This window comes from Chroicocephalus ridibundus, chromosome 2, assembly GCF_963924245.1.
Source record: "Chroicocephalus ridibundus chromosome 2, bChrRid1.1, whole genome shotgun sequence".
Lineage (NCBI taxonomy): Eukaryota > Metazoa > Chordata > Aves > Charadriiformes > Laridae > Chroicocephalus > Chroicocephalus ridibundus.
Genome location: NC_086285.1, coordinates 48635587 through 48649671, shown reverse-complemented (window position 1 = coordinate 48649671; position 14085 = coordinate 48635587). Strand labels below are relative to the sequence as shown.

At 37.2% G+C, this 14085-nt stretch overlaps 1 protein-coding gene across 1 annotated transcript in view; it reads left to right on the top strand.

Moving 5' to 3' along the window:
• SACM1L (SAC1 like phosphatidylinositide phosphatase) overlaps positions 1 to 14085 on the top strand; it is a 31953-nt gene that overhangs the window by 2213 nt on the left and 15655 nt on the right. Inside the window, exons 2-5 of the mRNA XM_063325353.1 lie at positions 6753 to 6850; positions 8462 to 8536; positions 11116 to 11243; positions 12450 to 12599. Of these exons, the coding sequence (XP_063181423.1) occupies positions 6753 to 6850; positions 8462 to 8536; positions 11116 to 11243; positions 12450 to 12599 (451 nt within the window). The remainder of the gene's footprint in view (positions 1 to 6752; positions 6851 to 8461; positions 8537 to 11115; positions 11244 to 12449; positions 12600 to 14085) is intronic.

Here is a 14085-nt window from a genome sequence, read left to right as displayed (position 1 = left end):
GCTTCACTGATTGTAGTACTCTAGGGGGTCCCCTTGTGTACATCCAATTGCAGGTTCTAGCTCTGAATGCAAACCTCCTCAGTTTCTCATGTTATCAAAAGTAGTGACGCAAATCCTTTGTGCCTTGACCAGGGTCATCAGTCAAGTTCAGGGGATACCCACAAAAATGCTGATGTCTAGTGTCTGTGCTACTGTTGGAACTAGTTGAGTCACACCAACAGTTACTGGGGAAAATCATTAACCTGAAAACTGCTATCCATAGCTGTCATCTGTATCACTGCTGTACTTATTTAACTTCCTGTTGTAGCCGTAGGAATAAACTGTGAAAATCAAACAGCTGTTTCAGGTAGCAAGCTAGTGGATAGTAGTGAAGCTACCAGTCCAATTAATCAATAAAAACTGATTGGTAAAACTGTCTGCAGAATCGAGAGAATCCTGGTTGTTGTTTTGGCTCACTTAAAATAACTTTTTGCTTGTTTTCTAAACAGTTTTCAGTGTTTGGATAGTAATTCTAGAAAGAACAGCTACACATCCTTCCCCCCCTGCTTAATCTTAGTGGCTGTCATGGTGAAGCTCAGGGATGTTGGTTGAAGAGAGCATTAACTCATGCAGTAGTAAATCACGTCATCTTAAGTGAAACTTAACTGGAAATAGTTATTATGAAGCTATGCTTTTAATACGTACCTCTTTTTTGTTTATAAATGATATTTCCATTTGTGTTTTTTTAATACTGGGATTATACTCCCTTTCTCTTCCCTGCAACAACTGCTGCTCCATGGGAGATGTTCCAGTTCCTTGAGCTGTTTCTGCTTGAGGAGTAATATTTATTGTAGATGTATAATTAGCACACCTGCTCACCTAGAAAATCTGGAATCTCTGGAGTGTTGAAACCATCATTGTGTTAGCACTGTTACTTAACACGCTCTTGGGGCTCTGCGTGCATGTACTAATGTCTTTCCTATATCTCACTGCAGACCACTTTGGTACCTTGAGTACAGCAAATGCACTGCTGCGCAGTACAGGATGTACTTTTGGCTTGCTTTATTACAGTACTTAGAGGCTGACATCAAATAGTTTCCTGCATTAGAGCAATGTTAAGTATTTATGGTGAAATAATCAATTACTGAAGTAAGGGTTTGGCCGTTGAGGCCTAGAAGGCTTAAGTGATATTGAGTGAAGTACTATCTTTAGTTGCCATTAGAGCACAACGGGGTCTCTTTCATGCTGTATCTGAACACAGGAATATTCTCATCTGTAAAATTTGCCTAACTAAAATGTGGGATGCAACCCTGCATCATTCTCATGATGTACAGCGCTGCTTTATAATATAACTAATGAAGTGAAACTTCACAACAAATACACAGACTAAAAACTGTCTCACTTAACTGTCAATTAAGCTGACTTTATACATGGTATCAGCAAGCAATGTTTTGGGGTTTTCTTCCTTGTTGGGAATCAACACTTTCTTTTGTAAGGCAGCCTTTTACCTTAGATCATTAAATAGGACAACTCTTGTTTTGATTAGTGGCTTAAAAAGAGAAGGCAATGTCTTTAAAAAGAGATCTATGAAAGTAAACAGTTAAAAAAGTGGAAGATGTTTTTAAGTCCTGAGATGTAGCTTAAGGGTTTTGAGGTAGGATTACTTCCTGTTAATTTCTTGTGAAGCATAAGGATAGGGTAAACCTGAATTCAATGTAGAATAGAGAATCTTTTGTAATATAAGAAGCTAAGAAGAAAAAAACCCACAAAACCTGAAACTTCCTGCTTTAAGGTAATTTCAAAGTATCTTTGCTTTTGTAGGAACTTTCAGAAAGTTTCGGAGGAATGCCACTCTTGACTTAACACCAGCCTTGTTCAGACACTCAAAATCTTTTACTCAAAGCATGACTTGATTGCTACAGAAACATGAGATACAGTTAGCTCTCATTCAGGTTATAGCTGGTCATAGATGCTCTTGTCCATTTTGCCTCTTCTCAGGCCCATATTGAATAGTCTTTTGTCTGTGTGTTAAAAATGCCTCTTGCATCTTAAAAATGTACGTTGCATCACAGTACTTAGCCAAGTTTTGGAGAGTGTGGGGACTAACTTCAATAGAGACATTTGGTTTTCTCTTGTTTTACTATACTATTAGGTGTACTTATTTATGTCAATGACCAGAATGATTTCACAAGAGTGGTAGTGCCTGAACTAAAGAAACTAGAAAATCAAAACGCTTAATTTTTAGTGAGACTCCCACTGAATTTTCTTTCTGCTTCATAATGGTGTGTCACTGTGCTGTATTTTCCTTCTAGGTCATCTTTCAAATCACTTGCAGATAACTTTTTTTCAACTTTGAATTGTAGGGATGAAATCTACTGAATGAGTTGCTTTATCTCTTGGTAGCAATCGCCACAGTTTCAGTCGGAGAAGACTTTCAAAATGAGATCCAAGTCACCTTTCAGTAATACTTGAGTTTGGTGGCTGCAGTGTTTCAGTATCTTCACTTTTCTTCAGTACCATGAGTTATGCTGTCAATGGCAGCTGTTGCCATTTATCGCTCCCTTTGTTCTTTAGTAACACTGAGAAATAGTCCACGATAACAGTGATCAGGTTTAAAAAAAAAAAGTAAATAGGAGGAACTCAGATTTTGTGAAAGTTCTATGTGCTGTAATGGAAGCAAGATATTAGTGTTAAAAGTTCTTAATGTTTTGGATGGTTATAGACAGTAGTGACAATGTAGCCAAGGACAAGGCAGGCTCCAATGTCAAATAAATACGAAGGTTATACAAAAGCAGAATATAACCTGGTGTATGAAAACTAGTTTCAAAAGAAACTACAGAGATTATGGCCTTCTAGAAAATACTGGTGTTTTAATTATTTTTCTTATAATACTAGCACTTGGACTCTTATCAGTTCCTTATTTCATTAAAGGAACAGAATTAACCTGTCTGCAGGTTCCTAATCATTGTGAACAATCCTTCTTCTAGTGTTTTAATATCTTCTCAGATCAGTAAAATAAGTTTGTGTGTTCCCTTTCTAAACTGGTGGTAGACATACAGACTTGGATTCTGAGTAGATTCTGTGGAAAACCACCGTTCTTGCGTCCTTCCTGAAAGAGAAATGGGACGTGATCATCTTAGTTACAGCAATCTTATGATTGAAAATGTCATCTAAACAAGAATAAGCCTACTAGCCTAGTCTTGGTAATTGGTAAATTTGTAAATAGCCATTTGGGCTATTTCCTGGTATGTGTCCAGACCATGACAGGCTGAATCCTTTGTGAGTCTTGGCTTCTTCAACTATATTTATTTTAGAAAACTTTAAACTATTTACACAAATCAAGCAATGACTAAGTGAATCATCTTGCTGTTAAAAACTTTGAAGAGCACAAATTCTCCCGTTTCTTTTGAAACAATGATTTAATGTTTTGCAGGGCATTGGGCTTTTCAGTTTTTGTTGTGCACTTGTACTTAGGCAGACTTTAATGGTGATCCCAACTGAGAAGTACTTGTTTAAGTTCTCTCAGCTTCATAGACTGGCAACCTGATTCCCTCCTGCTCCCTGCAAAAGACTTCCAAAACAAGAGCAACCGATGCTCCAAAACAGTCGATGCCAAGACTGTTCCAGTGTGATGCATAGTCTGCTGAATTATACAATGGTAGGGGTTGGAAGGGACCTCTGGAGATCATCTAGTCCACCCCCCCCTGCTAAAGCAGGTTCACCTAGAGCAGGTTGTACAGGATCACATCCAGGTGGTTTTGAGTATCTCCAAAGAAGGAGACTCCACCAGCCCTCTGGGCAGCCTGTTCCAGTGCTCTGCCATCCTCAAAGTAAAGGAGTTCTTCCTTACGTTCACCTGGCACTGCCTGTGTTCCAGTTTGTGTCCATGGCCCCTTGTCCTATTGCTGGGCATCACTGAAAAGTCTGGCCTCATCCTCTTGACACCCTCTGGAAACCTAGAGCCAGTTTGTTCCACTGAACTGAAAAAAGGGGTCACTTGTCTTGTGTTCTCTGTGACACTTTTGTCACCAAATCTATCTTTGCGAGGACAGTAGGAAGGAGGATTTTGATTGCTAAGTTTTCTTTTCTGTGTGTGTTGAGGGTAGAACATAGTTTAAGCAAAGATAGACACATACAGGAATTGCGTAAGAGGAGATAAAGGAGATTAAAAAAAAAACTTAAAAAGGTAATGGCAGGAGACAAAATACGGGCAAGGATTTGAAAGAGAAATGGTGGGGGCTGATCTAGCGAAGCAGGGCATATGACATATTGAGAGGCTAAGCATAATTTGCACTGGCAGCCTTAATTCTCTTATTTTTTTCTTAGCTCGTGGATGATGAGGGTAAAAGACTTCATGTTCTTCAGGGAGAAATTATTATTCTTGAGTGTAGTAAATAGAAAATTTGTTTAAATGACAAATATTCTACACCCGTAAGCCTCTTCTCAGTTGTTTGAAAACAGGCTTTGACTAATATGCAAGTGATTCTCAATGCTGAGAATATAATACGGTCATGCCCGTGTTGCACTTTTTTAAAAGCTGCTCATTTCATTAATACTGATCATGGATGGAAATGTTCGTTTGTGATCTGTATGGTCTATGTTGTGTTCTTTATACAGAGTATTCAAAAACTGAGACTATTGTTTTGAGTACTTTGGACACTTCAGGACTATAAGCTGCTATGTTAAAAGATTTTTTTTCAATTTATTTTGCCTAAGATGGGTGAGTAAGAGAGCATAAGCATCTCATGGGCATCTCATCTCAAAGGCATAACAGGTCCATTACTAAACTTTGCAGTGTCTTTTTCCCCGTTTTTTTAGCTGCAGTCTTGTGTGTCAGCTGGCCTCCCAGAAAAAGCTGATTGTTCAACAAAACCAATGGAAGTGAAGTAGCTGCAGCTTTCTGTTGTGGAAAAAATGTCTACTACTGTCTCCTGCCAACTGCAATAGGTTTCTGACTGCACCTGAAATAGTATATCCTGATTTCTTTTTAAATTCTTTAACAAATTCAGGGTTTATAAGATGTCCTTAAGCTTGGCTTGCCTCTTCTATCTGTGTAAGTTTGTTTGCTCTTCACTGTAAAAACAGCTCCCATGATTGCTATGAAACCCCCTTTAAAGAGTCAGATGTGCACATGTGCACTTCATCAAAACCAGAAGCAATAAAAGGAAAGTACGGGTTTTAAAGCTTCAGTGTTCAACAAATTGCATATTTGTATTTCTTACTCTGATGTTTTTGTTTCAAAGATAAAGCATTTCATATAAGTACATGAAAGATTAAGAAGGCTGATTTACAAAGGGAATACTGCTGATGTGTTTCCCATTTTAGGACCTGTAGGCTATTTTTCCTTTAAAGAAGTTAAATTACCTGATGAACAGTTAACTATTGATTGCTTTACAGTTTGTTGTTGTGTTATGGTTTTGGGTTTTTTTTTCAGTTCAGTTAAGCATTTGGTCTCCTCTGGCTTTCCTCTAATTGCCCAGAGAGGTTGCAGAACCACCATGCTTGGGGAGAGTCAAAACACACCGTAAGAAATAGGCTTTAACTTTGAAGTTGGGTAAACTTTTGAAGTTGGCCTTGCTTTTAGTGGGTGGAAGGTGGGGTGTTAAGACATGTTAAAAGAGGTCTTCTAGACCTCTTTCAAAGGGCTCTCCTGATCTAATTAGGATTCTGATTCAGCCTTCTGAAGGATTAAAAAAAATACAAAAGACGTGAAGAAATGCAAGATCTATTTAGGGAGAAGGAGTCTAAAAATATCTATCCTGTAGAATAAGTTTCCAGAACAAGATGTTTAAAACTCTGACCCCTAGTCTTGTCAAGCCTTAAACTAAGAAAAATCATTATGAGAGTTAAGAACAGAAGTTCAAGAGTGTTTGGGGTTGTTTTAGTATTTCCTATGTACAACTACAAGTCATTGCTCCATAACTCTTATATTGTTGCATGGTGTAACATGTCCGGCTTCTTGCAAGTATCTCAACAGGTGTCTTTTAAGGAACGTTTCTGAAAACTGTTTAATTTTATGGCTAGCGTTGTACTGTATACGGTTTATCTGAAGGAAAGATGGGTATGAGTCTGCAGGATGTGTGACTTATCTAATATGCCTGATGGTGAGGATACAGGCTACCTCATGTGTGTCACATAGACCTGGCTAACAAATCTGGGGAAGGGTAATGTTGAGACATCTGCTTCAATAAACTAGTGTGTGACTTTAAACACTTCTGGGTTTTGGTTATTTTTTTTTCCTGTAGTGGATTCTTAACAATATTGGAACACTTTAATGTGAAACAGGTGTGTTTATCACTTTGGACATAACTTTTGTGTTTACTTGACTTGCATCAGGGATGTGGTGCTTTTGTTTCTGACATATTAGAAAGTGTTTCATTTAAAAAAAAAAAACCTTTTAAACCTTTTTATTTTGAAGTTTGGTTTTGGCTTATCAGACTTCTAAGTGACGTAGTTCAAACTTACATGAATTATATAGTGGACCACTATGTGTGTCCACAAATTCACTTTCATGTCTTTAACTTTCAGTATTAAATAGTAATTAAGATTATTAAACAAGTGATGTATTTTGCAGTAACTAATTAGTTTGATTTGCTTTTTATGCACTGTCAACATTGGTGGCTGTTGGAAAGTAATCCAGTGAGAATTCTGGTTTTGCAGCTGAAATAAGGTTTAAGATTGCTCTATCTTCACCTGGTGAAGAGCTTAAATATAAATAAACAAACCATTTGTGTTGCTAAACAAATTCCTTTTTCCTGTCCATTCTTTTAAAGGCATATAACACCAGAGAAATTCTATGTGGAAGCTTGTGATGACGGAGCAGATGATGTGCTTGCTATTGATAGAGTCTCCACGGAAGTCACTCTCACAGGTATTCTCCTCACCAGTATTTCTCAATATAGGCCTCTTTTGTCTATTATTTTACTCTAGGCACTCCCGGAAGACCTTCAGAACCTTAAATCGATACTGGAAGAATTGTTTTTATATTCAGTTACTGTTTTAAGATAGTGGGTTTTGTTCTGTCCTGCAAAGAACTGTGTTTGAAATGCCTTCTCGCCGTGGGTGACCAGGGTGATAATGCTTGCCTGTTTTTGGTAAGACTGTGCATCACAACAGTAAAACTGACTCATCCAAGATAATTGGGATTGGTGCTACAAGTCCAAGATTAAATACGGGAAGGGTTGAACCCTGGGCATCTGCAGCTTTTGCTGAACTGTCTCAGTGCTCCTTTATGTAATACTGAAACCTGAATTTTCATAAAGCCTCTGGAAACAAGAACACTAAAAAAAACCCTCACTGTAAGTCTAGTTCTGTTGCAAATCTGGATTCAAATGTCAGTGCAAGTAGTCTTAAGCATACCAATGCTGAGGTCTTCCGAAATTTTAGTTTAATTTTTTTAAGAATGTGAAACTAACGCATAAAAACAATCAAAGAACTTGCATTAAATGACAACATGAAATGAAGGCCATGTGTGACTTCCCTTTTGATACTTTAGGACTTTGTACCTCAATATTACTAATCTCTAAACAGACAGAAATGCTAATGCTAATATAAAAGCAGTCATTCTCTTCCTTTTATTAAGTCTGTTGTATACCTCATGTAACAGCAGTGTGCCCATCTCACTGATAATTTTGGTGTTTTAGTATAATATTTCAATTTCTTCTTCAAAGTTGTCCCTTCAAAACTGAAGATAGCTGTCCCAAGTAATTTGTTAGTCTTCATCAGTCCTCATTACTGGTGTTTTATCAGATGAACCTTCAAGGCTTTTAAAGCTAAGGAAAAATCAAGAGCTATCTTTCTCTGTTCTCCAAGTTCTGGGAAAACGCCTAACTCTGGCGTAGGTGTTTCAGAGGCCTCTTTTTTTTTTTTTAACTTCTCCAGTATCCCTTCTGCTATTTTAGAAATGTGGATAGATGAAAGCTTAACATGCTAGGGCTTCTAATTGATATTTGGATACCTTTTGGATCTCTTAGTATATTGTTTGAAATACTGTATCCATTGCCGCATCTATGCTGCTGTTGGTAGCTTTGCAGAGATAAACCAAAAAGTAAACTAGGTCTTCTGAAATGGAAATAGGCTGAGGCTCAGAAGAAGCAGTGAAAAGTGGGAGGCACAAGCATTTATGGTTTGCTTGTCCTTGATGTCTTGATGGCTTCAAAACAAAAAGTTTCCCAAAGCTGGCAGGACAATACATTATTGAGGAGTCTACTTGCTATACTATCGTGTAAATGAGCTTGAATTTATTCAATTGAATGACTATTTTGATTAAACAACACAATAAATGGGGTCAGAATACTTTCACATCCTTCCCCCATACACTGCATGAGGCTTTGAAATTCTGATGCATTGCTGCTTATACTTCAGACTCTAGGAAAACTTGAGATTTGACCATGAAGCTTTGACAAACCTGGTTTAATAGTTTTCCAGAATAGTAATGAAAGAAGCAGCCTGAAATTCTGATGTTTTTTCTTCTGCTTTTTAGTTAAGAAAGATGTTCCCCCTTCAGCTGTTACAAGGCCTATATATGGTATTTTGGGAACAATCCGATTGGTGGCAGGTAAGGAAAATGGAACTGTGCTTTTTAGAAATACTTAAGCAAAATATATTGCTAAAGAAGCTTTAAAGACAAAAATAGCTTTTGTAAGTATCTGAGGCTACGCTTTCCTCAGTATGATGGGCTTTCCTTGTGGCTGCTACTGGATGGAGGTATCCAAATATAGTTTATCATGAATGTTGATTTACCTCTTAAACCTGTAGCTGCTCTAAAGGCAGGGCTAACTGACACCTAGTTGAGTTTTAAGGAATGCATTTCAAATGTGTGCGAAGAATTTAATCTACTTTTCATAACTGTTTTAATCTTAGCTGCAGGATTTGATGCAACAGTCAAATATTGGGTTGTGAAGTTTGACTTTAAATCAATAAGCTTGGTACACAAATAACTGAGTGTGACAGGGTAATAGACTAGGGCATGTAGCTGTTCATGTAATGATTGTGTTCCAACTATCCTACAAAGAAAACTTCACATTGAAAGAAAAGGGACAGGCTGGAACAATTCTAAATTTTAAGGAGTTGTAGGATAAGGTAAGAATAAGCTGTTTGCTTTTTTAAGTATCTCAGCAGTGTTCAGATCTAAACAGTCATTGCCACAAATAAACCTGATGCATAAGGCCTAAGCTTCCAGGAAAGTAAGTGTTGCTATTCAAAACATCTTTTGTGGGTAGACTTTTATTAGACTTTGAGACTAATGTAGTCTGAAAAATGATGTAATAAGGAGCACACATACTGAATAAAAGTCTCTATATGTAGAAAGAATTTAAGTTCACTCACTGCAGTATTGTCAATTGAAGCAAAGTATCATTGTGTTAAATGCAGTAACTTCTAAAAAGATCTTAAACTACTGAACTTCATATGCACATATTCTAAAGAATTGTGGATCTTGCAGAGTAAGAGCAATGTAATGGACACCTCTGTCCTAAGTGCTTGACAAGCCCTCACTGTTTTAAAACTGAACTGCCCCGAAGGGGAATTTTCACAACTTACAGGCTTGGTAACGAATTTCATTTATCTGACTGAATATTATATAAAATATAGAAGTATGTAACTTCTAATAGCCTGAGATTTTTTTTCTTTCCACCCCCCAAAGCTTTGCACTGATTGTTAGTAGACAGCTGTTAAACTACAGATGGTATCAGTTAAAGTAAATGTTTAGCTAAGTGTTGTTAGGCAGTCCACTGTTATCTGTTAACTGTAAAAGTGGTTTCATATCTAGCAAAGCAGCGTCTTTAAAAGCATAAATATTCTTTGCCTGTTACAGTATTAGGGAGAAAAATTTGCTGAAGTAATATTCAAAGCTCTGAAATCTAAACAGAAGGTTGCATACTCAAATAGGAAAAGACAATATTGAAAATTAGTGCCAGATTAAATGTATCTATTTGTGCAGCGTCTTTGGTATAGTTGTGGATGTAATGTGCTGTATTTATAAGGTATCTGGATGCTTCTGACATACCAACCAAAAGCAGTACTTATAACTTGAGATGCAAACACGCTAGAGCATTCTTAAGTACTTGAATATTCCGCCCAAATAAAAGGTATAACACTAGAGCTGCAGAGGTAAAAAAAAAAAAGTGGGGGTGGTACCTGTTCTTTGACTAACTATATAGACAACCTGATATAATAATTCACCTGTCCATTAACACTTGGTGTGTATCTAGGTATAGCAGTAGATACAAATAATGGGTAAACTTACTGCACACAACGCAAACTATTCTGCTTTGGCATTTATACTTCTTTGAATGCTTTAGTAAAAAAATGTACTAGACTTGTGGTTCTATACTTCTGCATGGCCTGCTCATTGTTCTCTTAAACACTTTATTAAAGTGTTAAATAAGCATTTAATGGTTATAAGATGTATGTAGATGAGACGCTTCTCCATCAATATCCAATTTAATAAAGTAACCTTTTTGTTCAAAAGCAAGATGGTGCTGAAATGCGATAGGCTTGGAAATAAGGCTATGTTGTGTTTACCAACAACTGTAAACTAATTGCTTTGAGTGAACTGTTATAACAATGTTTTTTTTGCTTTGTTACTTATGCAACCAGTAAAACAGCAAACTTCCCATCTTAATTTAAGAGAAATCCCATTCTCTTTGCTCCATTTTGAACCTATTAGGATATATATTTTTTTTCTGTGATAAGATGAATAGGCTTTTTAGATTCCGAAGCATGCTTCCCTTTCATGTATTTCTGACTTGCTCTGTGCTTTCCAAACCACATTCAAGACCATTGGCCTCTTTCTGCATTTGCAAGCCTCAAGACTTTCGGACCGTCTCTGGTCTGAAGGAAGAGTAGCTGACACTTTTTTTTCATCTTGTCTGATTTTTTTGTTAATTTCTTAAACTTAATGAGTAGCTCAAGATCTGTGAGCACAGAGAAGTGGGTAGCTTAGCAAGTGTGTTTTATTTCTGTTCCAGCCTCTTACTGTTAAGAACATAAAGTCCTAGGTGTAACTTTTTTCCTATTGGCTTCAGTTTTCTGGTGTGGTTATAGGCTGCTTTTCTTAATATGTGTATCTATGTTGCTTTTTGTTTAAAAAAAAAAAAAAAAAACAAACCAACTTTTGCTCTTTCTCATTTACAGGCACATATCTTATTGTAATAACAAAAAAGAAAAAAGTAGGTGAGATTTTCAGTCATGCAATCTGGAAAGCAACAGACTTTGACATCCTCTCATACAAAAAGACCATGCTGCACTTAACTGATATTCAGGTAGGTGGATTGATGAGGGGATTGTAGGGGAATGTTATCTTATGTTAATGTCTATTACCATAGGACCTAATTTGATGAAACTATGGAAAAAATTTTTAAGAAGCTCTTTGAACTACGCTTTTATTCTCTGATTTGTTCAGGCTACTGTAATTGATGTAATACGTGGGTATAGATGTATATGAAGTTATGTCATTCAATGTAAGAAACTCACATTGTGCAACTTAAAATATCATCCCCAGAGTTTGATCTGCATATTGTACGTTTTCCCCCTTTTACGATGGTGCAGTGTGGGAGAATGGGGTGTACCGTCATGCTGCATCTCTGTTCTTGTTCCTAAATCCTGGCTCATCTTTTCTCCCCTGAGGACCTTCATGAAGGCTTTGTTTGCCTGGCATACTGCAGAGGTGCTTCAGTGCTGCTTTGTAATAGATCTCACAAATGCAGCCTATTACAAAGCAAGCTTCCTGAGCCAGTCCACAAAATCACAGTGCTTTTCCTAATACATCTTTCTCACAGCTTTACAATTCTGCTAGCCCCTGCAATAAGCTGCCTTGCTGTCATCTAATTACCTGTCTTGCTTAATTTATTGAATTCTTCAATTACGTAATTGCCCAGCAGGGAAAAGAATTGATTTTTTTTTTGAGAGGGAGGGAAAGGATGAAGGTTGTTTAAAACAGATATGTTGTGGACTGATAAAGAGCAGATAAGTGTGTCTAACTCACAGAGCTGAAAGGGAATCTCATACTATTTTGGGAAAGGAATGAGGTTAATCAAAACTTGAACCAGAACACAGATTAGTTATTGGGGTAATCTTGATAGTAAATTATATCCTTTCTTTTGCATTGCCATCTTGTCTCGGTTTTTTGACTGAATGGTTTTCACGGAAACTAATGGGTTCCTTCTTGCTTAAAGGAGCTAAAATTAGGTTAATATCAGTAGCTATTTATCTCACAGGAATACTGTTCTCTGCTCTCCACTGTTCTTGCAGAATTTGGTTGCCGTGTGCTAGCTGCAAGTTATCAGTGAACTACTATCAAAATTGCAATCTCATGGTTTCCTTCTTGTATGATAATATCTGCATGATGTCATTGCAATGTTGCAAGAATACTGGCAAAGTTCATCTCATCGTTTCAAAAAGTAGTAGCAGCTTATAAGAATATTTTCACAATAATAAATGAGGCCTTTTCTTTTTCCTCCACTCAACAGTTGCAGGACAATAAAGTATTTTTATCAATGCTTAGTCATGTCTTGAGCATGGATGGATTTTACTTCTCAACAACGTATGACCTAACACACACTCTGCAACGGTTAGCCAACACGAGCCCAGAGTTCCAGGAAATGAGCCTTCTAGAGAGGGTAAGGATTTCATTTTGCTTAGTGTCTGCCTCAGACATTGCTAATCAGTTCTGCGTGGCTTAAGTTTAGTTTATGCAGCTGGTGTTTAAATGATGTCAAAACAAACTGTCACTAAAGGCAACTTTACATAAAGCTTAGGAGTATGATGCTGAAATCAGTGGTACTGTTACACTGGAGCTTAAACCTTCTCTTTTTTTACAATGAGTGATATGCTAAATGGCAGCAGATACTATTAAAGCGTTTATGGTCCTTTGTTAAACTAAAAATGGCCGTACTATTTTAATCATTAATTTAAACTAGTGAAACGGATTTACTGGTTGCTTAGATGCAAATCCTTATAATAGAACTAGCAAAAAATAGCATTATGTTGCTAAACTGTGTAACTATACTATCTCTGTAGCCTTGTTAATTGAGTTGTACTGGGGCAGTTCTCTGCAATAAGAAAGTGACAGCAAGGGGGAAAAAAGAAGCAGCCAAGCAAGTGTGCAGAGAGCATCGAGTCAAGTTATAGTTTGAGTTTGCTTCTTCGTAGGGTGGTTAGAATTAGGGCTGGAAATTGCTGGTCTGCAATGCTTCAGTACACGAGTTTGCTCAGCACTGTGGGGTTTTATTGAAACTATTAGGGGTTGTGGCTGGGCATACTAGTCCACCCTTCCTTATGTCTGATAGCTTGTGAGCCACGTGAAGTTCTAGAAATCTTTCAGATATGATGGCAGACTTCTAGATCAGGCAGTTAGAAGTACTTTCTGCAGTCTGCCTTAAATGAATTTAAGAATTTAAACTCAAGTGAAAGTTTGCCTCTGACTTCAATATTGAACGCTTCTCATTGCAACAAGAAGGAACTATCAGAAGAATCCTACCTGCAGGATCTTGATCAGTTTCTGGCAGATAGTTGTATTTATTGTTTTCTGTTAGACAAAGGACTGTTCCAACACTAAACTTGAATTAACCCTCATCCTCAGTGAGGTATTGTCTGCCTCCCTCATCTTGAAGTTGCGATTTATGCCACTTCCCCAGAGCCTGCATTACATTCTGCAGCAAATGTCACTCTTGTGACTAATCTGGTCGCTTTCTGGAAAGCACACTCAGCAACCTGCTCAAGACAATTTTGAGGTGAATTAGGAATAGGAAATACACAAAGTTGAGGAGGATCATTTACGCAGTGGAAAATAAATACTTTAGTCTTTTAAGCTACAAGTGTCGTTTAACATTTGATTCTCATAATTGTTGATTATTGCATACAGAACTCCTTGCATTTTTACCTTCTGTCCATTTTAGGAGTGTTACCTTGCTACTGTTCTTAAAATTTCTTCAAGCCCTGTTTACTTAGGGCAAAGACTGGAATGTTCTCCTAATACTGCAGCTCAGTTGTTAATGGTTCAGCATGCTTGAAGTGTCAGGCAACACCCCTAAAGATTGGAGAGAACTGTAGTTCTTTTAACTGTTTTTATTTTATTTAGATTTCTAGTTGAGGTTATGAATGGTA